At 34.5% G+C, this 25651-nt stretch overlaps 1 protein-coding gene and 2 pseudogenes across 3 annotated transcripts; 2 read left to right on the top strand and 1 right to left on the bottom strand.

The window, feature by feature from the left end:
- Positions 1-16695: 16695 nt before the first annotated feature.
- Positions 16696-19235, top strand: LOC120173483. Of its 3 annotated transcripts, none has more exons than XM_039180641.1 (5): positions 16696-16829; positions 17263-17401; positions 17486-17614; positions 18184-18274; positions 18991-19235. In XM_039180641.1, exons 2-5 carry the CDS (start codon positions 17324-17326, stop codon positions 19134-19136), a joined length of 444 nt encoding a protein of 147 aa, XP_039036572.1. In that variant the 5' UTR covers positions 16696-16829; positions 17263-17323; the 3' UTR covers positions 19137-19235. The 3 variants fall into 3 exon arrangements, with proteins under 3 accessions (XP_039036572.1, XP_039036570.1, XP_039036571.1); XM_039180639.1 differs by lacking the exon at positions 16696-16829 and adding an exon at positions 16922-17170; XM_039180640.1 differs by lacking the exon at positions 16696-16829 and adding an exon at positions 17107-17174.
- Positions 19236-19424: 189 nt separating this feature from the next.
- LOC120173523 lies at positions 19425-22658 on the bottom strand (annotated as a pseudogene).
- Positions 22659-22964: 306 nt separating this feature from the next.
- Positions 22965-23123, top strand: LOC120173546 (annotated as a pseudogene).
- The last annotated feature ends 2528 nt before the right edge of the window (positions 23124-25651 follow it).

Raw genomic sequence — 25651 nt, 5'->3', positions numbered from 1 at the left:
GTCGATATTAAGTCTCTTGTCTCAGTAGGAGTCATATTCACCAAGGCTTCACCGCTGGCTGCATCATCATCTTCATTTCCAGGGGAGATAATCCTTCATAAAAGTATTGAAGGAGTGTTTGTCCAGTTAACCCATGTTGTGGGCAACTAGACATAACTTCTTAAAATGTTCCCAGTAGTCGTAAAGTGACTCTTCATCAAGCTGCTTGATTCCAAGTATTCTCCTTCGTAGTTCACTTACTTTTGCTGCAGGGAAAAACCTGTCAAGAAAACAACGAGTCATTTGAGCCCATGTAATTATAGAATTAGGAGGTAGATAAAATAACCACTCCTTAGTCGAGGCTAAGGAAAAAGGAAAAGCTCTAAGTTTTATTTGGTCCTCGGTTACTCCCTGTGGTGTCATGCTGGAGCAGACCATGTGAAATTCCTTGAGATGTTGGTGTGGATTCTCGTTTGGCAATCCGCGGAATGTAGAGAGAAGATGAATAAGGCCGGTTTTCAATTGGTACGGAGTTTCGCCTTGGGGAAAATTAATGCACATAGGTCCTTGTTCAGTGGGTGTCGCGGCTAACTCCCGAATAGTAGGTTCAGCCATCGGAATTGTATTACCTGAATTTGATTCTTCTTTTGGATTCGTTTGTTGTCTCCTTCTTTCCCAAAGTGTCTGTGCGTGGAGTCTCCTAGCTTTAGCTTCAATCTCCGGGTCGTACTCTCTAATGTGCCCGAATTAGCCCTGGTCATAAAACAAAAACAAACAAAAATTAGTAACTTTGGCGAAGTCCCCGGCAACGGCGCCAATTTGACAACTGTCGTTTTGGATGTTAAAATAATTCCTTATTCTCAATCAATAAATAAAGGAAATACGTAGTATAGAGAAATAAGAGTCGAATCCTCAGGGACATAGAAAATCACAATTTAATGTTTGAATGGTTCTAACCAGGTGAAAATAGTAAAAGGGGGGCTTGTAATATGAGATTAAAATGGTAAAAATAAATAAAATCAATTTAAATAAAAATAAGAGTATGAAGATTGTGAATAAATACGGTAAAAGTAGCCTCAAGCTTCGCTTTGATTCAATTTCCTTTAGATCATCGAATAAGATTTTCTCTTCGGGATTCACGTCGGTTACTTTGTCTACAAGGGTTGTCCTTGTGAATCTATCTTGTATACCGAATACCCAAGGCAATCTTTGATTCGGCTTCGGTAATTGATTTAACAACATCTATTGTCGTATATCAAATACCGTTTAAGTTTGTGGCGACTAACTCGGATTGTTGTTTCTATAACCGTCAATTCCGATCTCAATTCCCTATTGGCGAAGCTATCTCACCAAGTGTGTTCCTAGGAAGTTGAATTGCTTTCTATAAGCCGAATCTTCCTCCCACACGTTTAACGCAACAACCTCTTGACCAAAGTCAATCTTTGATTTTGAAAACTGTTTTGATTTTTGAAAAATAAGCGTAGAGATTGAGAGAGATATTCCGAAGATATTAAGGGACCGTTTCAATTCTCCCGTTGGAATTGAATCATCGCGACAACTCTCGGCTTATGAAAAGTTTAGCTAAGCATGACAAAAGTCATACTTAGCATAAAAATAAAACTTGAAAGTAAAGAAAAATATAAAGAACTTGAAAGGGAAAAGAGAAAACGTTTATAAAAACTAGAGAGAAAAGAAGAATGTATTCCGAATGATGATTTTAGGCTTACCCCAAGTGGGTATTTATAGCCTCTCAATGACTAAAGGATAAACAAAGAAAATAATAAAATAATACAAAAGATAATAGTTTTTAAATTTAAATTCAAACTTAAACTAGTCTCCTAATGCAACTCTTCTCGTCAATCTTCCAGAAGGCGTGCGGACGAGGTCTTCTAAAAACCGCCACTGACTGGACCTTCTAGAAACTGCCACGTCAACCACGTCGTGCCCAGAGTCGTGCCCATGTCTCCAGCTGTGACCAAATAATAAAAAAAATGCAGAATTCGCCCGTTTTGTCACAAATTCTGAAAAGCAAGGACCTGTACAAAAACAAGTATAACACGACCAATTCAGCAGCAATAATTCGACAAAATCAAAGAAATAACGAGCAAAGATTAACGATTTTAAAAACTCATCATAACTATTCATAAAGGATTAATTCACCTTTAATGTTTCATTTTCCTTAATTACTTATAACCTTGATGTTTGTATCTTTGACTTTATTTTTTCCTTACTTTAATTTTCTTTGCATTTATTTATAATTGGTATCTTAAATTTACTTTCTATTTCATCCATTTTAATTATAATAGACATTAATACTATTTGACTTTATTATATTACTATTTATTAAAATATAAATTTCTTTTAGTATTTATTCTATACATTTACAAATATTGATATATGGTATTTTATTAACGTTAAAGTGTGTTTATATTATAATTATAATTTTATTCATTATTTATTTGTAATATTATACTTTTAATATATTTTAATTATTACTTTAATTATTATTATTTTTATCTTAGTCTTACAAATATGTATATATATATATATATATATATATTTGTTTAAATAATAATATTTATTTATTTTTAATATCAAAGAAAAGTGCAGTCTTAAAGCAACTAGATGTCCTGTTTTGGTATTTTAAATAAATAAATATCTTACTTATAAAAATAAAAAAAATACATATTGTTTTATTTAAATTATTTTCTTAGAAAAATAATCATATTTTAATACTTATATATTTTTTAATATTAAAAAATGGGCTGTCTTAAAACACCTAGAAGTCCTTTTCTGATATTCTTAAATAAATAAATATCTTACTTTTATAAATTATATCTATTTTTTAAATAAATGTTTTAATATTTTTTTATATTAAGAAAAGAGTTGTCTTAAAGCACATAGAAGTTATTTTCTGATATTTCTAAATAAATAAATATCTTATTTATATATATAACAGGATTATATTAAAACACCTAGATTTTCTTATATTAATAAATTTGAAATAACAGGATTATAAATTAAATATATTTTTGAATTTTTAAATTTTCAATAATAGAGACAATTTATAATTAATATGTACCAATTTTGGGCATTGTGGGGGTGCTAATCCTTCCCCAAACGTAATCGACCACGAATCCCTTTTTATTATTAAAAAGAACGAATCTTTGGTTAAAAAGCAGATCAGTTTATCTTTTAACTGATGTTTTCTTAAAAACTCTTTTAAAAGATAATTTTTAGGTATTCGACCTTCTTGACCCAAAAGGCCGATTGCGACTCCCAAAACATTATAAAAAACCATTTATTCACATCACTTTTCTCACCGAGTAAAAATTTCGTACCCGGGCGAAAACCGGTTACGGCAGCTTGGCGACTCCGCTGGGGACTGGTCAAACTTTAAAACCAATTATTAATTGTCTCTATCAATTAGAAAATTAAAAATTCATATATTTAATTTTTAATTTTTTCTTTTCAAAATTTTTATATATATACTTATTATTTTCATAATATTTATATGTTATTAATGCTTTATTTTCAAATATTAAATTTTATTATTTATTTGTTAGAGGTTTGAACATTTCTCCTCACACGCATCACTTGCATCACATAACATAAGCTTTATAATCAAGCTTGTCCCTCTTAAGTGAGAGTGAAAGCGATGTCTTCGTGAGAATTTATTCTCCGTGTCAGACCTAGTAAGTAGCTTTTGGGGTTCATATGCTCTATGTCTTCGTGAGAATTTATTCTTCGTGTCAGGCATAGAGAAGTGTATCCCCTCGAATTGAACTTAATCCACTTTAGTCTGTGATGAACTAGGATTGAGTGTTGGTAGCCCAAGGGGCCACTAACAAGGACAATTCGGGTACCTTTACTCTTAGAACCAAAACCCTGCATATAATAAACCTTAGAAATTATCCTGATCTAAGACTGTACTGAACCTTTGTCTGTAGGTGTACACAAAGGAGAAATAAGCTCCAGCTTTTAATTTGATTTATTTTCTTTTCTTTTTTCTAAATAAATGCATGCGAACTAGTAATCATGCGATTAGGTAATTTTTCCAAACAAAGCAGGGAACTAGAAAGCATGAGGTTAGGATTTATACTTTGATAGATAGGATTTTTTCTTTCCATTAATTGAGACTAACCAATTTATTTTTCCTTTCTCATTTTTATTTTTCATACATTTTATTTTGCTTTAACTTGTTTATATTGATTTCTTTTGTTTGCATTGCATAACCAAAAGGTGTTAACTTGAAAGATTGTTCATCAAATTGGAAAGAAATCATAAATGGACAAAAAGATTTATGATCAAACAAAATATGATGCGGTCAAGGAAAAACATCCTGAGGAAACTCCAAGTATAGAAGCGAGCAATGCACATAGAGATCCTGGTATATTAATACCAAAAGTACTCCACAAAGATCCTACCAGATTGATACCAAAAGAAGTCTATGGTAAGAGCATCAGTCAGGGCATTCAGAATAAAGGAGATTTTTATGAAGCTCAAGCATGTTATTTGAAGGATCAAAACAAGAAATTGAGCACATAAATAAAAACCATGCATGAAGATTTCCAGAAGATCAGTCAAGCCTTTCAAAATGCTGGACTAGGAAGTACCCAGAAGAGTGGATAACAGGGGTCACCAAACTAAAAAAGAACTGCAACATATATGAAGATCTAATCCAAGAACTTCTTGGACAGAAAGGTTCTCTTACAAGGGAAAATGAGCAACTCCAAGAACTGATACAAAAGATGAAAGAGAATAACGTGGAAAAAGCTGCAATCCAGACAAGCAATATGGCCCATAAGCTGATAAACTAACTTGGCTTTCAAGAAGAAAATAGGAAAGTTATCTCCTATATGTAAAGTTTTTAGGATTGAAAGTTGTCCCCTATATGTAAAATTTTGTTTGATGCAAGGAAACTTTTGTGTTCAATGAAATCTGTTCTAAGATGATCACTCTTGAGTGACACCTTTTCATACATGCATTTGGATTTTGCATTTTTACATGTTCATTTATACTTTTATGTTTGCTTTTGTATTGCACAATTTGCATTTTTATTGTTACATTCACATATTTACATTTGCATTTACATTTTTCCTTTTTTTTCATTTTTTCATTTATATTTATATTTTCATTTTTGCATTTGCATAATTACATTTTATTTCAAACTATTCTACATGCATTTAATCATGACAACGTGGAATAATTCGTGGAGAATTCCATGACAGAATCAAAGTGGAGTTAACTTGGTCTTCCTAAAGAAGGATAATAGCCATGAATGATATTTTAGCAAGGGTTGGTAGAATCGAGAAACTACAAGAGCAATTTATCGAGACACAACAAAAGATGATTGATCAAGTAAAAAAGTTCCAGGAGGATTCAAAGGAACAACTGACCAAATTGATGGACCTGGTGAATATTGTAATCCATGGAGAGAAACCCTTAGAGAATCCTGTTGTGAAAGATTTGAATGGGATTATGAATAATGTAGATGATACAATGGAAACAAATGACCAGAACTTTGCCAGGGAATGTGGAAATTCGATAAATCTCCAAAAATTGGGTATGACCCCAGAAGATGAGACAAAGATCAAGTTGAAGAGAAGCATAGAAGAAATTTCAGTACCATTGAAGAAAGCTAAACAAAGAAAACATCTAGATCGTCAGTCACAAGGTCTTCAAGGAAGCTGTTCTGAATATAAAATTGAACCCAATTTCCACTCGGGGAAGAAGAAGATGATGATAGAGACTGATCAGGAAGAAGCAAAGATTTGTGCATTTGAGGGTTTATCCAAAGAAGTTGACACAAAAGATGATCAAGAAATGGGGGCAAATGAGGACAAAAACCTTAGTCCTATTACACACCTAACATTATAATGAGGCATGATAGATAAACAAGTGGAAGTTGATATCTACCACTGTAGTACCTTTCTACTTTCAGCATCTTGTTTGAACTTGTTTTTTGTTCCTTTTCTCCGCCCTTTGTGCAATAAATAAATTTGTGTTGCTTTTATGGTTATGAGAAAGGAATTAAATTTTAATCTTGAAATTTTTGAGTATCAAGTATATTAAATATTCTTTTTCAAGAATTATAGATCTTTGGCAAGTGGTAAAATTATACCTTCCGTATCCCGAACAACGCCAATTACTTGATCCTTACAAAAACCAAATCCTCACATACATTTATCTGAGACTTTAAAGTCATGTCTCTACCTATTTTTGAGACATCAAATCCAAATATTTACCTTTTCCGGTAGAGTTGATGGGTTCATTACCTTCCACTATATACACGACTTCCAAAGTCATGCCTTTGTCCTTCCATATACAAAACTATCATGAACCAAAAGACCTCAAAAGAACCAAACTTTCAAATTATCCGTGAATCTTCCTGCAAGAAGAGACAAGATGAGGCATTATGGATCAACTTATCGAATATAGTTTCGAGTGATTAGGGTATACTCAAAGAAGAAGAAAAGATGGATTGATTCGAATAATAAGTCATGCATTAATTACATTTTCATGTAAATAAACATTAATCTTGAATATTCATCCCCCTGGGGATAATTCTTTTTACAAAGGCTTCTGTGTATGAGATGATGGACGGCATTGTTTCATTTATCCTTTCAAATATATGTATATATATCCCTTGTTGTCCTCTTTTGAGGCTATAATATTTTTTTCTGATTCAACCTTAACCAAGGATCACCCTCCACCTTGGAAGGAAAGAAAAATGATATCTGCTCACATGAATAAAGATTGTCAATTACGAAGGCAAATATTCATGAAATGAAGAGAGTTTTGAACTACAAGGTAGATCAAATGCAAAGTTCTTGAAGATCAATCCATTCAAGAATAACGAAAGAATTTTCGAAATACAAGAGGAAAAGGAGGTTCTTAAAGCAATTAAAGTCATATACTCAAAAAAATGAAAAAAAAAGGGAAAAGGGAAAAAGGAAAATAGGAAAAAAATTGAATCATGATTGGTGACTCATTGAGCCTCAAGCTACAAGGTTGATCAAGTACAATAAGTTTAAAGATTCATATTCAAAAAGAAGCACAAGAAATGTAGGAGATAAATAAATCTTATGGAAAAATCCCCAACAAAGCAGATCCAAGTCAAGCAAGGCAAGATTGAAGGCATCAGAATGAATTGATCCTTGGTTTAATTACCCTTAAAACACTTGTTTGGGCCTTTTTATCCATTTCTTTCGTAACCATAAGTCATAGCCTACGTTACGTACCTGAAAAGTCCATTTTAATCATACATGGATTTCTACGTGAAATGGACTATCTTCAGATTTCATTCCGCCTCTCAGGATTGATTTTTATTTACAAAATTGTTTTTTAAAATCTTTAATACATGATATGAAAAATGATAAAAGGGGGGTTCAAGATTTAAATTTTTAAATAACATCTTGGAACAAAGAAGGATTCGAGTTGAAAACCTGAAAAGGCGGCTCGAATATTGAATGGTGCAACAACGACATAAGAGACGATCTTAAGCTCTGGATAAAGCACCGCACATCCTAAAGACGTTCCTGAGATTCGGGAACCAAGAAGTATCTCCATCAGATGAGCATAAAAACCCTTCCTTCAAGATAGTGGAATCTCAAAGAAAACATATATGCTTGACCAACCTGAAAGACCATACTTTACCAAAATCAACCTACACCTTAAATCAATTAATAATTTTAACACTTGCCATAGGACTATGATTTTTGAATGATTTAAAAAAGTAGTTGATTTATTTGATATTCATTAATTTCATGTCTTATGATTTGATTCTATTGTGAACCTATGATAAGCAATACTTTACAAAATTCTTTCATTCTTCGATAAAGAAATGAGAAAAAACATTTTGAAACAGGACAGTCTCAAATGAAGAAGGTCCTTGAAGCAAGTTGTTGCCTATTCTACCTCTATTAAAGAGAAAGAATAAGTCAGGCCAAAATAATAAAGCACTTTTGAAATCAAGTGGTCTGAAATGCCAGAAATTTTGGAGAATTGAACTTATGATGCTCTCTTGTGACATTATTAGCAACTTATCAAGAATGATTACCTTATTCTAAAAGGACATACTGAAAACTCATTTCAACTAAACCTTTCCATGGTTCGGGAAGAGTGGGATATGACAGTGTGTATCTTGAAGCAGCAGAAGAGACAATCACTGTAGCAGTCATTAAAAAAGAAATGCACCAACAAAAATCTTCTAGTTCACCCTGATGATGTTTATTTCTTCCAGTAAGGTTGTTACACTGGATGCTACCAACAACAAGGTCGAGTCCGTTAAATCTACTCATCAATTGCTCCAACTGATCACATTCAGTTCTTGAACATTTCAAGGATATGCCAAGATAGTAAAAGGCAACCACTGTATCAATGATTTCAGAGAAAAGAGACAGAACATTGATACCACCGAGGAACATGTCTTTAGTAGATCATCTTCCTCGTGTATGGTTTTTAGGGAAACCTAGAAGCATTTCCACCTCATCAGGTTTAAGTGGAATAACTTTATTCCTTCCAACCCATACAATATTCCATTTTCGGTAATCATCAAGAACATACTTCTGGACACTCGAAAGAGGATTCATCGTCATAAGCTTCAAGAGCTTTACAGATCCTTTCTGTCAATTTGGCACTTCCTGTACATATTTGTGAACAATTCAACTTTGTTCTTGGATCCCAGGAAGGTCACCATTTCTTTGTCAATGGACAAGCATCATGTATGGTGCGTGGAGGAAGCAGAATAAGAGAAATTCTTTTCTCAATTGGCAGATTATGAATATAACCCTTTTCCATGCAGCAGGATAAAAGTACTTCGAATATACAAATTCTGGCTCTACATCATATAAGTATCGTGACATTTCGGTCCAAAAACCAACTGCAGCAAGTACCACATTCTCATAGTAGAAATGAGAAGGCCCAATAGCATCTTTGGAAGTTTTCTTTGAGTTATCTGATCGAATTCAGTAGGAACCCCAAAACCAATCATTGGATTTAGAAGATGAACTGCATGATCATATTCATTAAGAAGTTTCTTTTCAATCTTCCTCTACTTCTTCCTTTTCCAAAAATCATAGCCCGAGTTTCGCCTTTGCTTGTAATTGGGGTCATTGTATAATGGTTTCCTATATTTTACCGGAAGAAGTGTGTCAGCAGCCTTAACCATTTGAGCAGCACATATAAAATCTGTCAACTCTGCAATTGATGAATCCGGATCATATTTCTCCATGGCTATTGAAGCCTCAGTCTCTGAGTTCCCCATTTTTTGTCAAGTATAACAGTTTATTCTCCTCATCAGAATTAGAATTCAGGATTTCCTTGGTATCAGAAGAACTATCAATATCTTGAAATCATTCTGAAAGATCGCTTCATAATCAGATGAGTAGTTATCAGAATTAACATGTTGCATGGAAAAGTATATTCCATAAATAGCCTTTACTGAAAACAAGGTTCATTGTGTCAGTCTGGAATGAATTACCAAGCGATTTATACCACTCTGTCTTACTAGACCCCTCAGATCCAGAAAATGGTCACCTCATTCAGAAGAGGCACATATCTCAGACATTTTTGTCAGAATGATTGATTATTTTTTAAGTTCATGAAAACATGAAGAGCATTCCTCAAGTTACTTAAACAATGTTGTTTTGTAACACCAGAATGAGAGTATTCAAGATAAACATATTTGAGGCATGGATAAAACCACAAGTACACACCACAGTGCATTATCAAAATTGGACCTTGTGGGGATCATGATATTCAACTCAAATAGACATTGAAAGTAAGCCTTACAGTTTAGAATGTCAGGGGCATTGTGAAGGCCCAATTCAGACAGATCCATGCAGGACATCTTGAAAGCCCATTTCAACCAGGAATAGAATGGTGGGGCATTTTGAAGGCTCGTAGTAATATGAATATTTGGGCATTCTTGGAGGCTCATCTCAACAAGAAATAATGTGAATGCATTTTTAACACCTGTATCAGCAAATGTTGGGTCATTTTAAAGGTTACTTCAGACAGATCTATGTGTGGCATTTTGAAGGCTCAGATTAACAAGAAGCAAATGCTGGGGCATACTGAAAGACCCTCTCAATCAGAATCATGAATGTTGATGTATTTTGAACATTTATATCAGCAAATGTTGGGGCATGCTGAAAGCCCCTTTCAATCAGAATGAAGAATGTGGACGCATTTTGAATGCTTGTATTAGCCAATGTTGGGCCATGTTGAAGGCCTATATCATTTTGCAGAAAGATCATTGACTTGAGCAAATATTTCCAATGAGACATAAAGGTATGAAGAATGAAAATGGTGAAGCAGTGACAGTCGAACTGATTATATGTGATTGCTTCATTCATCAGGTAGTTGCATCAGGGTATTATTGCTGAACAAATATATACTCAGCAAGTATGGTTTCAAATACCCAATCTTCTTAACCATGTGTCACATGACAGCGTGTTCTTTAAGCTACATCATGGTTTTATAGATGAAGATGGTCCCCAGGCAGACTATTCGATCTAGGGTTCAGTGCTTTAAAATCTCGTCTTTGAATTTGTCTTTCTCTCTATCAGTGATGATTGAAAATATTTCTTTGAAATTCCTGGCAATTAGTTTCAATTATATTGTTGGGGTTACGAAGCTATTTTTCACATTAGTTTTTTTATGACATTGAATAAAGAGGCTCGGCTTACGTATATTGCTCTTTCCCATTGTTACTGGGGTTATCATTGTCATTTAGGATGAACTGAGTCTTCATCCATTTGGTTTTATCATGTGTGTTTCATCCTCAGCGGTAAGAATTCCATGGATATCATTTTGTACATGGCTCGTATAGTTGATATGGTTTTACTTCATACAACGCTCATCATAGAAGAAATCGTGATCGGTATCACACTTTGCCCTTGTTCGAGATAATATCAAGATCATTCAGTGTCTCTTATTCAATTAGACACTAGCACATCTTGTGAATTTGACCAACTTTTTGGTCATGATACACGCCAGTATCTCATTTGTATCCCCACTGAGTTTTGTTCTCAAGTGGTCTGATAAGATCATAAAAAAGTTTTGAACACTGTGCAAAGAGTTTCCCTGAACATCAATCCGAGCATAAACCACAAGAAAGGACAAATGTGTTGTCAAATGTTTACGAACATCTAAGAAAAAGCCATAGCTGGATGAATGTGTTCTCAAGCATTTTATAACCAATTATTCTGATGCTAAACCAATGTTGCGATCATATGTTTTCCATTTGTTGATCCAAAATCAAATTTGTCTTTTTCAACCCCAAGGTCAGAAATGAGATATGATGATGATTTCTTTCCATATAAGGGAAGCTAAAAATTTTAAACAAGAAACTAGTGAAGCCAACTAAGGTTGAACGACAGGTTGTTATTAAGCATCTCGACGATATAGTCCAAGTTACCTTGTTCGAGATCCAATTATATGTGGAGACATGAAAGGAATTAGGATAAATCCTCCTTAAGATCTATTTCAAGAGTCAAATCAGAATAGATGTTGATATCCTAATTAATCCCTGCTGAGTCAGGAATCTCTACATCTACACTCTTCAAAGATGATAGATTCTCTTTTCAAAGGTGAAAGTTTTATTGAATTTCTATACAAGTCCAGATAAAGAAAGCTGATGTTATCAAATACAAAATGGGGCATCAAGGTCATAGTTCTGACTACGGCAAGAGTTCCATAAATGAAGCATTTCTTCTGAGACTTAAATGAAACAAAGATACAAGTTGATCAAATGGTTTTTCAGAGATACAAGCTTGATAGCATAAGTTTCTATACTGATATCCAAAGGTAACCCTGGCAATAAATGATGAAGTAAAAGAAGACCAAGTTCACCACTTTGAATTCAAATGAAGATTGCATCAATATTCATGCATTCATAAGAACATCATTTACACAATAGACAATTCATTACATTGATACATCTAAATGCATTCAAACAAGAAGTTTTATAGATCTTCATATGAACAAGAAGATTCTTGATGAAAAATACCTTACAATAAGAAGGTAGAATTCAAAACCTCAAATACAGGAATCACGCAAACATCTGAAGAATAGATGACGCAATCCATAGAAGAAGCATTATTTTAAAATGGGGCATGTTACCCAATCAACAAGTTATTTCAATGAGAAAACAATTTCCAAAGTTTCCCATTTAATTTTTTCTAAAAATGAAATTCTTGAATAGTAAGAAAACGATTTCCATAGTTTCTTACTTAGTAAACTATTTCCCTCATCTGTAAGTCCTTCAGTGCATGATGTTTTCAAAAACCTTCGGGTCATCTGTAAGTCCTTCAGTGCATGGTGTTTTCAAAAACCTTCGGGTCATCTATAAGTCCTTCAGTGCATGATGTTTTCAAAAACCTTCGGGTCATCTGTAAGTCCTTCAGTGCATGATGTTTTCAAAAACCTTCGGGTCATCTGTAAGCCCTTCAGTGCATGATGTTTTCAAAAAAACCTTTGGGTCATCTGTAAGTCCTTCAATTCATGATGTTTTCAAAAAATTTTAGGTCATCTGTAAGTCCTTCAGTGCATGATGTTTTCAAAAACCTTCGGTCATCTGTAAGTCCTTCAGTGCATGATGTTTTCAAAAACCTTTGGGTCATCTGTAAGTCCTTCAGTGCATGATGTTTTCAAAAACCTTCGGGTCATCTGTAAGTCCTTCAGTGCATGATGTTTTCAAAAAACCTTCGGGTCATCTATAAGCCCTTCAGTGCATGATGTTTTCAAAAACCTTCAAGTCATCTGTAAGTCCTTCAGTGCATGATGTTTTCAAAAACCTTCGGGTCATCTGTAAGTCCTTCAGTGCATGATGTTTTCAAAAACCTTCGGGTCATCTGTAAGTCCTTCAGTGCATGATGTTTTCAAAAACATTTGGGTCATCTGTAAGTCTTTCAGTGCATGATGTTTTCAAAAACCTTCGGGTCATCTGTAAGTCCTTCAGTGCATGATGTTTTTAAAAACCTTCGGGTCATCTGTAAGTCCTTTAGTGCATGATGTTTTAAAAACCTTCGGTCATCTGTAAGTCCTTCAGTGCATGATGTTTTCAAAAACCTTCGGGTCATCTATAAGTCCTTTAGTGCATGATGTTTTCAAAAACCTTCGGGTCATCTGTAAGTCCTTCAGTGCATGATGTTTTCAAAAAAAACCTTCGGGTCATTTGTAAGTCCTTCAGTGCATGATGTTTTCAAAAACTTTTGGGTCATCTGTAAGTCCTTCAGTGCATGATGTTTTCAAAAACCTTCGGGTCATCTGTAAGTCCTTCAGTGCATGATGTTTTCAAAAACCTTCGGGTCATCTGTAAGTCCTTCAGTGCATGATGTTTTCAAAAACCTTCGGGTCATCTGTAAGTCCTTCAGTGCATGATGTTTTTAAAAAACCTTCGGGTCATCTGTAAGCCCTTCAGTGTATGATGTTTTCAAAAAACCTTTAGGTTATCTGTAAGCGTTTCAGTGCATGATGTTTTCCAAAACCTTCAGGTCATCTATAAGCCCTTCAGTGCATGATGTTTTCAAAACCTTTGGGTCATCTGTAAGTCCTTCAGTGGATGATGTTTTCAACATTTCCATCATACTCAAAAGAAACCAAATGAAAAAATTATTGTTTTTTCGTCTTTGCTTTATTCTTGTTAACATAAAAATGAGCAAAGAGGGGCAGTTGTAAATACTAATTTTTTCATTTCATTTTATTATTATTATTATTATATTATTATTATTATTATTAATATATATATTACAAAATACATCAGAGGCCCACGACCCTAAGTCCATTTACAAGGCACGTTTACAATTGGCCTAATAGAAACCCTAAACCCATTTAGATTTCTACTAGGGTCTCATCACCCAGCCGCCTCTGATGCTTCCAGAAGTCCAGCCGCCGCCTCTGCCGATGACTCCCAAGCCATATGGTCCAACCAGCTACTGCTGACGGTCAGCCACCCCACGTTGACGCCGCTGCTACTGCCACGCCTAGTTGAAGCCTCCAGAAGACTCAAAAATGCCATCCACGTTATTACCCTATGGTGAGTCACCACCATAGTTCGGTGACTCACCGAGGGTCATCCCTTGTGACCGGTTCAAGGCAAGACTCGGTGGTGGCTATAAAGCCACTGAACCTGCAAAATGAAAGGGAGGAGAACACAGCGAGCAAAAGAGACAGAGGGTAAGAACAGAGGAAGAGACGACAACAACAAACAAACAACAACAATAGCAACCAATAACCAACCAATAGAAGAGAGAGGAATTTACCAAACGTCGTCGGAGCCCAAACGTTACCAAAAATCTCTGTTTAAGTCGAAGGTAAAATCTTCGGTTATTTTTTTAGATTTAAGCCGGTTTAGTGGTTTTTAGGGAGAAATAAGGTAGGATTCGGTTTTAGGGAAAAGGATATTCGATTTGGGTTAATTTTCTAAATTCCAGCCACCGTTTACGGTGGCCGGTGACGGTGATCAGAGCCGGCGTACGGTGGCCGTTGGCTGCCAGAATTCCCTCTGACGAGGGAATCTAGAGAGAGGGCAGAGAACTTTGGTTCTCTCGTTTAGTGAGAGAGAAAAAAATGAGGAAATGAGATAGATGAAGGGATTTTGGGTCGGTTAAAGGGATTAAATACCCTCCCCCAAACAACGTTGTTTTGGGGGAGGGGAGTATGTGTAATTTCCAACATTGAGAAATCCTTCCCGCAATCCTTTATGTTTTGCAAAATTTCACTTTAGTCACTACAGTATGTGTTCATGCATTTTAATTTTGTTTCATTTATATTTTAGTCACTATTTAGTATTAATAAATGTTTAGGGTAAAATAATTTATTCAATCCCTTATAGTTTTAGTAATTTTATTTTAATCCTGTATTAAGTTTTCATGGCTAAATTACAGTATTAATATTTATATTTTATGATATTAATAATTATGTTCATTAATTTTGATCTTTTATAAATTAATCACTAATTTTTATAATTCTTATCATTGACTATGAATTTTATGTATTTATGAATATGATTTAATTGTTTTAATTATTTTTAATACTTTCCCAAATTTGTTGTCAATTAACTATTCATAAAGGATTAATTCACCTTTAATGTTTCATTTTCCTTAATTACTTATAACCTTGATGTTTGTATCTTTGACTTTATTTTTTCCTTACTTTAATTTTCTTTGCATCTATTTATAATTGGTATCTTAAATTTACTTTTTATTTCATCCATTTTAATTATAATAGACATTAATACTATTTGATTTTATTATATTACTATTTATTAAAATATAAATTTCTTTTAGTATTTATTCTATACATTTACAAAGATGATATATGGTATTTTATTAACGTTAAAGTGTGTTTATATTATAATTTTAATTTTATTCATTATTTATTTGTAATATTATTTTATTATTACTTTTAATATATTTTAATTATTACTTTAATTATTATTATTTTTATCTTAGTCTTATATATATATATATATATATATATATATATTTTTTTTTAAATAATGATATTTATTTATTTTTAATATCAAAGAAAAGGCAGTCTTAAAGCAACTATATGTCATGTTTTGGTATTTTAAATAAATAAATATCTTACTTATAAAAATAAAAAAAATAGATATTGTTTATTTAAATTATTTTCTTAGAAAAATAATCATATTTTAATATTTTTTTAATATTAAGAAATGGGATGTCTTAAAGAACCTAGAAGTCATTTTCTATATTCTTAAATAAATAAATATCTTACTTTTATAAATTATATCTATTTTTTAAATAAATGTTTTAATATATTTTTTATATTAAAAAAGAGTTGTCTTAAAGCACCTAGAAGTTCTTTTATGATATTTCTAAATAAATAAATATCTTATTTATATATATAACAGGATTATATTAAAACACCTAGATTTTCTTATATTAATAAATTTGAAATAACATGATTATAAATTAAATATATTTTTGAATTTTTAAATTTTCAATAATAGAGACAATTTATAATTAATAAGTACCAATTTTGGGCGTTGTGGGAGTGCTAATCCTTCCCCAAACGTAATCGACCACAAATCCCTTTTTATTATTAAAAATAACGAATCTTTGGTTAAAAAGCAGATCAGTTTATCTTTTAACTGATGTTTTCTTAAAAATCTTTTAAAAGATAATTTTTAGGTATTCGACCTTTCTGACCCAAAAGGCCGATGGCGACTCCCAAAACATCTTAAAAAACCATTTATTCACATCACTTTTCTCACTGAGTAAAAATTTCGTGCCCGAACGAAAACCGATTACGACACTTATCATTTCTGATTTTATGATTTGAACACTTATTTTGAATGCAGTGTTAGAATCATAAATGTTTTGTCATTTAGTCTTCAATATTAATGGTTCTTTTTTTTTTCCTATGAGCCCTTTTGTGGCGTTTATATCAAAAAATGCCGCTATAGATTGATATTTTGCGACGTTTCTTCTAAAAACACCGTGATAGATCTTGAGGCACTGGTATGGTCGGCGTTTCTTGCGGTGTTTTCTTATCGAAATAAGTGTTCTTAACGGCGCTTAAAAATATGCTATATAACTAAAAAAAACACTACTAAAACTATGTTTTTATTATAGTGCTAATTTTAGCGATTTTTAAAAAAAATAAAAAATCAGTAAACATTTATTTTTGTATTAAGGGGTAAAAGAACGGTATATTTGAATAAAAATGGCGAATGCACATCTTTCCCGGAACGCTGGCGTTTAAAGAAGCCCAACCGCCGACCAAAACAACTCACCTGAAATACCAGTGTTTTTCACTGCGGTGACGGAAAACGGAGAGATTCAAACTGAGACCGATCAGAGCGTCAGATTCCGGTACGTACTGTGAAAGTTATAGATTTATTGTTGAAAATTGCACGTAAAATAGTGTGCTTTAGGAGTTCTTTCAATTTGGTTGGAATGGTAAATCAAAGTATGCTTTTTTAATTAAAGCATTTTGACGAATACTTGGTGGGCATGAATGAAAGTTCAAAGCTTTTGCTTCATCGCGTAAATTCAATTATAGTTTTTCAATTGTAGTGAGTCAGATTCAAGAGCTTGGGGAAGCGAACTGTCATCTTATGTAAAATGCGTCATTCAAATGAATTCAATTTGTTCATCCCAATCTATATTTTGTTCTTCATTGTTAGCAGCTCAATCTTCAGCCATGGAAAGATGCAAGTAACCTCAAAGAAAACGATGTTTTTTTTTCATTTTCTTCTTGATTTTCCCCCTTAGTAAGAATGTCGTCATTGCCAATTTTTCGCAGGCTAGACGGCGGCGTTTTGAACGTCGGGGAGGAGCTAAAGGCGGAAACTTTACCTCTTAAAATGGGTTCTCGAGCCTATAAACTGCAAGGGCTAAAATCATTAACTTGGTACGAAGTGAAGATCTCGTATCCAGCTTCTGTATGTAATTTTCTTTACAGTGATTTTGCCTTCTTGTGGCATTTCATTTCAAAAGAAACTGATCTTTGCTTTGGTTATTGAAAGATTCCAGCTAGTTTTTCTTTGCAATTGAAGAAAGGCGAAACGGATTCTGGGTTAAGCAGGAAAAGAAGATTGTTGAATACAGAGAAGTTGATATTCAAGACTGATGATCTGGACGCCATTAATTACCAGGTTTTGGTTTCTGCTGATGAATTTTTTTGATGCATTTTTATCCTACCATGTTTGAAAATTTTGATTTGAGATGGATTAAATTTTCAAATTAAATAATTCAGAGTTATTTAGATTTTACTTTAATTTGAAGATATAGTTAGAGTTAGATAGTTTAGCTCAGATTTTAAATTGTGCACCTCAGTTATTCGAATAACTCAAATATTCAAGTCCATGATCAGAAGGTCGTCCATGGTCTGAGTGGACTGGTCGGATGACTCATAGATGCAGATTTTGAGTGATTGCACTTGGCTAGAGTGAAACTTATGTTTCAAGTTATGAAATATTATGATGCTGTAAATTAATCACACTTGACTAGAGTGAAATTTATGTTTCAAGTTACGAAAAATTTATGTTAATTAGATTTATTCGACTTGATTTCATGAAATCTTAAATCACTTGATTTGTCAACTCAACTAATTCAATTTTTTTCATTCGACTTGATTCAATTGAATACTCACCCCTCTCTCTATGTATAAAATATTTTCACGCGCACTCATATAGTATTGCTAAAGAAGCTCGGTTTTGCTCAGGATGGACTGTACGTTTTGGTGACTGTGGAGCCTGAAGGGTTTGTTGTGATACCCAACACAAAGGAAAGAGAGTTCGTCATCTACAATATAGGTAAACCAACTTTTTCCTTGCACCTCCTTTCATGTAATGGCATACCTTGCTAGTTACGTTGCTACATATGTCGATATCATACGCTGCTTCAGTTGTACACTTAGTGTATAAAAGGGTTGCTTGCCGCTGGAAAATACCATGCGGTGAAATATCACACACCTAGAGGCTAGATTCACTAGAACACATTGCAGTTTATTCAGATACTGATGTGCATGGCAACTTTTTCATGCCGGGGGCGGGGGGGGGGTGTATAACTATGTATATATATATATATTCAGCCATTCTTGTGATCTGCTGCGATGTAATTCTTCGACACTGTCCAATTGTTTTGATTTACTGATTTGCAATGTCTCCACACGTTATTAAAAAAGTCATCTGCGTCATCAAATGAAATCTATTCCGATCTTTTTCGACTATCCCGTTTGTTTTCCATCACTTCTGATGCTCATTTATATACCCCTATGATCCATCATGCTCATGTGAAAACGAGCTTCTTATTCAGAAGCACCGGCTTTATTGTTCAGTATGCTAATAGACTTTCTTTTCTTTTACTTTTCAGTTTGTTTTCGACTATCCCGTTTGTTTTCCATCACTTCTGATGCTCATTTATATACCCCTATGATCCATCATGCTCATGTGAAAACGAGCTTCATATTCAGAAGCACCGGCTTTATTGTTCAGTATGCTAATAGACTTTCTTTTCTTTTACTTTTCAGTTTGTGATGAACTGTTGTTGGGCATCCCTTACCAAGCTTGGTGGGTCGTAGTCTTTGTCGTCCTGTGTTTGGTGTCGGCATTGATTATTCCAAGATATCTTCCACCATACCTGCTTCTTGACCGGAATGTTGCCAAGCAATCTTGAGACATTGTCGTTCAAGATAATGATTTGTATCATCGCCACTATTTACTAACAGTGGAGCATTTGTTAATTGCCATGTAAGGAGAGGCGTTTCTGTTACCAAAGTTTTCAGAAATGTAGCTGAACCAAATTGTGAAAATGTTAAACATTTGCTTTAGTGATTGTTTATGCCTCACTATGAACAATGGGTTAATAAATTTTCTATAAAATAACATCTTGAAATTCCAGTTCTATCAACTCAATATACACATACACAAAAGTTTCTAAACCATAAATGATTCATGCAACAACAGACTAACCAGCATTACTGCTAACCAGCAACTTTCATGGCGTGCTCGGATTGTCTTCGGTCATTGACTTCCCGTCTTTACAGTTTTCCCCATTCAACAAGTCATTGGCTGCAGGATGCTTCGTTTTATTGGCTTCAGCAGTATCTATGGGGTTCAAGAAGCTTGGCTGGTTAGTTAAAGAGAACAGCCTTGCCCACATCCTGTCTGTAATGACAACCTTGTTCTGTTTCTCGATGATTCGCTATTGGCGGAAAAAATGGTAATGAAAACAATGGGAGGCACATCGTCCCGACAAACAAATTTGGTAAGGGAAAGTAATCCAATTTCAAGTAAATCCGAGCAAAAACTTGATGAACGCGGATTGAGGTTAATGGTTTCTAGCGGACACTTGGACTATAAGTTATAACATCGACACATGTTCGCAAACAGAGAAGTTATTAAAGGTGCAATGGAACATAAACTAAGTGGAATGTAAGCATGTATTCCATTGGCAGGACAGACGGTGAAGCCTGTATACCCCGCCATTGCTCCATGAACTGCGGCGTGAGCAAGTAGGGTGCAGTAGACATTATCCGAAGCGATGCTAGAAATAGCCTGGATCATGTATGTAGGATCTGCAAACAAAATTTCTCAAGTCAAATACTTTTGCACATTATCTAAAAGGTCTAATTTAACAGAAAGAAACTAGAATATTAACCTATATATTTCAGATTAATGGGCATCTTCTTCATTGCTAAATGCTCCTATACGAAGTGAAAAAACAGTCTAATGTTTCATAGGTATCAAATCAGTATCCGTATATCTTATGAAACTAGAGGTTAGTCGATTGAAGGTAGAACCTTTATCTCGTGAGATATCCACAGCCCAACATCTTGAAGAAGCCTGTTACCCGAAGCGTCTTGCCGGTCCTCCGACTGCATGCTCTTGGAAAGAAGTTCCTGTCCAGCTCCTTCAGCGATTACAATGATCATATGTTCATTTTCTGAGTCGTTTTTCTATATATTCATTAAGTCGACCTCTTCCTTTCAGATAGAATGGTGACTCCGGAATCAAGCAACAATTGACGTCACGACTAGCAAGAGTAGCATGTATCGCGATGAAACCTGCAGCAGAAGCTCAACATGGTAAATACAAATGATCGGAAACAAAAATTATAGACAACAATTTGTCAGGGTTCCATACCACTGTATTTTCTTATTAGCTTTACAAGTCCAAAGCCGTTCTTGATACTTTTGGATTCAACACGTGCTGCATTAATGGCACGTTGAGCCTCCTAGACCGCAGAATCGAAAGCAAATGATTTGTAAATAACCTAAAACAAAATGAGAAACCCAGCACAATGCCACTCACAGGTTAACTAACTTTCCTTTCAAGTAACAAGGACAGTTCACAGAGATGAGAAGTACCGGAATGTCACTGTCAATGGTTTTGGGAATTCCAGCAACAGCGACTTTGAGGCCACATCGCTTAATTTCCTGCCACAGCAGAACCAGTTAAGCTAAAACATAATGACAATGATTAGAGACGATACATTCTAGATCCATCATCAACTACAACCTTGGTTAAAATTCAGCTACATCTATGCCCCTTTTTTCATATTTGACATTTATAGAAAACACGTAATGCAAATACCTCAAAAATATCTGCTGCTTCTTTTTGTGCCCCATCACCTCCGATTATATAGACCTGAACCAATAAAGGATATAATTAGAACAAAAAAAGTGTAGGTATAAATTCAAATAACAGAGAGGAAGCTTTGACAAAAACCCTCTAATCTCGTGCCTTAATGCACCTGATTGATTCCACGATCCTGAACGTGATCAACAATCTTTGAGGAATCGTGAGCTCCTATCGACGTCCCAAGAATCGTACCACCACGTTTATGAATATCATCGAAAGCCATAGGTGTTAAGGTAACAGTGTTCTTGGCATAAAAACCCCTATATCCTCCCTAAGCATGGATCATGTATCTGTGCTGGTGAGATTACAAGATTATGGATTTGAATATGCCTAAATATTGAAATTGCTTACATCGATTCCGAGAACGTTTCGGACACTGTACATGTGATATAGACCGCACACGATTTCCCTGATCACCATGTTGATCCCGGGGCATAGACCACCACATGTGACAATGCATGCATTCACATCTTCTGATTTAAAATGCACCTGAGAAGCATAACAGATGCCAGTCAGTGAACTAATATCCATAGCTTATCAGTTCATAAGTTCAACCGAAAACCATCGAGATAAGATGAAAAGTATACCTTTTGGTGAGGTCCGGCACGCCGAAAATGCACCTCTCTCGGTCTTTCCTTGTGAACAACAACCAACGATAAAATTACATCAGTTAAACCAGAGCATCTTATAAATGCAATTCCATCACATGAGAACATTCAAATTCAGTGGATTCCTTAGAAAACAAGAGTATATAATGGAAACCTAGGATTATGTTTATATATATATATGTACCATACGAACTACAAATGAATTTCCCATAAAACAATAAACCCCTGTGTATAAACCCGTGTACTAAATTGTGTCCGTCTATCGTTTTTCAAGGTCACGGACACCACAGCAACCGTATCCACAAATTTAAAAAACCAGTTATTTTTAGGAAACAAATCACTCCAGCGTCACACCGCAACCACAATTGAGTACTATAATAAACCCCACCGGCCATCACTAAGGCAAGGATTCACCTTCTGAAGAGAGTATTCTCCTCCTCAACAAAGTATTGCCTGTGAAACAAAAACCCAAATCACCATCTTCAAACAAGACAAAGCAAACTATAATTATGCAAGACTATTGATTAGCTGATGGAAACTTTGGTTTAGTTTACTCACTTGACAACTGAATAAGCCGGGTTATCTTGTACGGGTTGGGATAGCTCTGTCACAAAAATAAACTGGGTTCATCAGGACTCAACAAAACACTGAAACCAAAGCTGATCAAGCTACTATCATAAAGCAAGAGAGAGTACATGGAGATCATGAAGGTAATCAGTAAAGTGAGGAATATCTTCGAGCACGAAACCGGCAGCACCGGGAACTAATTTGAAATGGGTATCAGTGGGATTTTCCATGGATAAAGTAAAACGGAAAGTGTTGGATTTTGGGTATCGGTGATATATAGTGTTGGATTCATGTGAGCTGAGCTGAGAAAGCCACTGAAAACCAGGTGGGATCGTTATCCGAGTTGGATCGCCCACGTCAAGCATTCACTCAATGTTGCTTTTACGAGGTTCCGTTCTGTTCTGCTGCTCCAAAAACTGGTGGCGCCCGCATATTGATATTTCGATTGCTTGGTCTTTTTATTATCCAACCAGGATTTGGAAATATTTATATATCTATGAGAAATATCGGAAGTGTTTGAATATTATAATCTTCAATAAAACGCTATTGTTTTATGATTTCAATGGCGTAATTGGTTCTTTGAAGCAATCAGTTAAGGTGGGAAGTGGCTGAATGCATCGTCAGTATCTCACATTGAGATACAAAGCGACGAGAGGAGAATCTGGGGGCTCGTATTTCATTAGTTTACCCTTTCTCGGCCTTTTGGCTAAAGATCAAGTGTAATATCTTGGTCCACACGATATTAAATTTATATTTTGAGGGGGAGTGTCCACAAAAGTAGCTTGCTAGTGGGACTTTCGATGTTGTCCAAGCGTTGCACAGTAGCTCGAGCCTGGCGCACCCCACCTAATTCAATTTCAAAATTTGCCATCAAGCCTAGATAAATTGTAACGTTGGCGTCTTAAGATGGTGGCAATTTTTTTTAGATTTAACTTATTTTGTGTTTACTTTTTAGATTTATTTTTTATAGTAGTAATAAATTTAGAATATATAACGGCAAAATAAATTTATTTATTTTTTTAATTGAGAGAAACTAGGGCTGAAAGGTAGAAGGCTACTGCAAAGAGGCAACATCCGAAACAAGAGCAAGAAGTGTTGATCTGAAGAGAGCTTTGCAAATCTATTTGCGATTTTGTTTGCAGATCTTGATATCGAAAATATATCTCCCTGCTATTTTGACTTCTTTGTGACTTTGTTTCCAGATCTTGATATCTACTGAAAGTCTATCTCCTAACTATTCTGACACAAGCCTGCAATTGCTCAAACAAGCGAGACTTGACTTCGAGCAGGGTCTTCATCAACCAACATCTCGATTGCTTGGGAGCTATCCGATTAGGGTCTTCATCAACCAACATCTTGATTGCTTGGGAGCTATCCTATTGTACAAGGAACTTTAAAAGACCGCGACTCCATGCAACGAGGAGGCCTTCATATATTTATGAAATTGAAGTCAATGATAGAGCACACACCGATATTCTTGTAGAAACTAGTAATCAAAACGTCCTTCCGAATCACGAATAACGTCTCCAATTGAGCCTCGGCCTATTGCAGTGGAAATCCTGCCATCTGTGTTTAGACATGACCAGGGGCGTTTTGACCTAACTGACCCTTTTTTAATTCTCCCATTATAACATTCGTTGACCAATATTTCCCGAAGTAGCACTCTTTCGGCTGAGGTGGCACAAAGACGCATCTCCGGGGACGCGCTTTACATGGGTTTTTACTGAGTCGGATGCCACATGTGAAAGGCGCATCCCCGGTGATGCGCTTTCACGGGATTTTGATGGATCAGCTGCCACGTGTGGAAGGCGCATCCTCGGGGATGCACCTTCCATTAAATACCATTAATGCCCCCATCCGTTTTCCCCAACTATCCCTCCTCATCCCCAATATAAATACCCCAACCCCCCTCATTCTTCACACCAAAACATCTCTTCCTCTCTTATATAACTCAAATTCTCCTTTCATTTGAGTTTTAAATTTCTTATTATTGGTAATAATTTTTTTTTAAGTTAATATTTTTTTAAATAGTTGTTATATTTTTTATTATTATATTTATATAAATATTATTTTTTATTAAAATAATATTTATATAATTATTATTTATTTAAATTAATTAATTAATTATTTTTTTGTACTAATTATATTTTTTTTGCCTACAGTTATAATGGAAAGTGAAATGTGTTGCGATTGGATGCAAACCATATCTCCAGAAATTTTAGTGATATGATAATATTTCTTTTATAATTAATGTTAATATTTATTATTATTTTTAATTTAGATTTATAATGCATTTATATTAATTATAAATTTTTATAATGTATATTATTTAGGAAACTGATCGTATTTTAGATACTTTTATTAAAAACCCACGTATACCGACACCACAACGTATTTTGCCATATTTGTCTTCTACTGGGTTCGGGTATATTGCAACAATTATTGGCAGTTGCAAACTTGAACCTGTCCTAATTTCTGTTTGATTGAGAGGTGGAGGCCCGAACACACACATTTCATCTTCCATGTGGAGAGGCTACAATTACGTTGGAGGATGTCTCTATGCATCTGGGGCTTCCCGTCGATGGAAATATTATGTGTGGTATGGCGGATGGTGATTGGAAGTCAATGTGCATGGAGTATCTTGGAGCTGCTCCGCCATAGTTTAGTGGAGGTAGAATAGTTTTATCATGGTTGAAAGCTAATTTTGAAGTTCTGAATGAAAATGCTTCAGATGATGAAGTAAAGGCATGTGCTCGGTCTTATATTCTACGAATTATTGGAGGAATATTGATGCCTGACAAATCTCGCAATCAGGTGCATTGTATGTGGTTGCGGCATCTAATTGATTTTAATGAAGCTAGAAGATATAGTTGGGGAGCTGCAATTTTGGCATTTCTCTTTAGAGAAATGTGTCGTGCGACAAATTATAAGAAAACTGCTATCGGTGGATGTCTCATGCTTCTGCAATCATGGACGTGGTTCTGTATGTCTTTCTTATGCCTGATCGTCAATGAACCATACGTATTCCCCTTATTATTGAGGTAATTTTCGAACTAAATTTTGATTTAAATATTTTTAATTAAATAGGGTGATATTTAGTTTATATTATATTTCATAGGTGGTAGATGAAAAGAAAGAACCATAGAGATATACATACTAGACTAGAGAAAATTCGTTTACTTATTGATACAAAAGCTGGGTCTGAGGTATGTTTTGAAATCTGTTTAAATATAAATATTTTAATTTAAAATGTTAGATATAATTAGAATATTTTATTTATTTGAATTGTATATTTATATTTAAGTTTCAGTGGATACCTTATGCGAGCGATGAAGGAAAGGCTTGCATTCCATCCCATCTGAGTGGGTCATTA

Source organism: Hibiscus syriacus, unplaced genomic scaffold (assembly GCF_006381635.1).
Source record: "Hibiscus syriacus cultivar Baekdansim isolate YM2019G1 unplaced genomic scaffold, ASM638163v2 tig00111954_pilon, whole genome shotgun sequence".
Taxonomy (NCBI): Eukaryota; Viridiplantae; Streptophyta; class Magnoliopsida; order Malvales; family Malvaceae; genus Hibiscus; species Hibiscus syriacus.
This window is presented reverse-complemented; position numbering and strand designations above follow the sequence as displayed.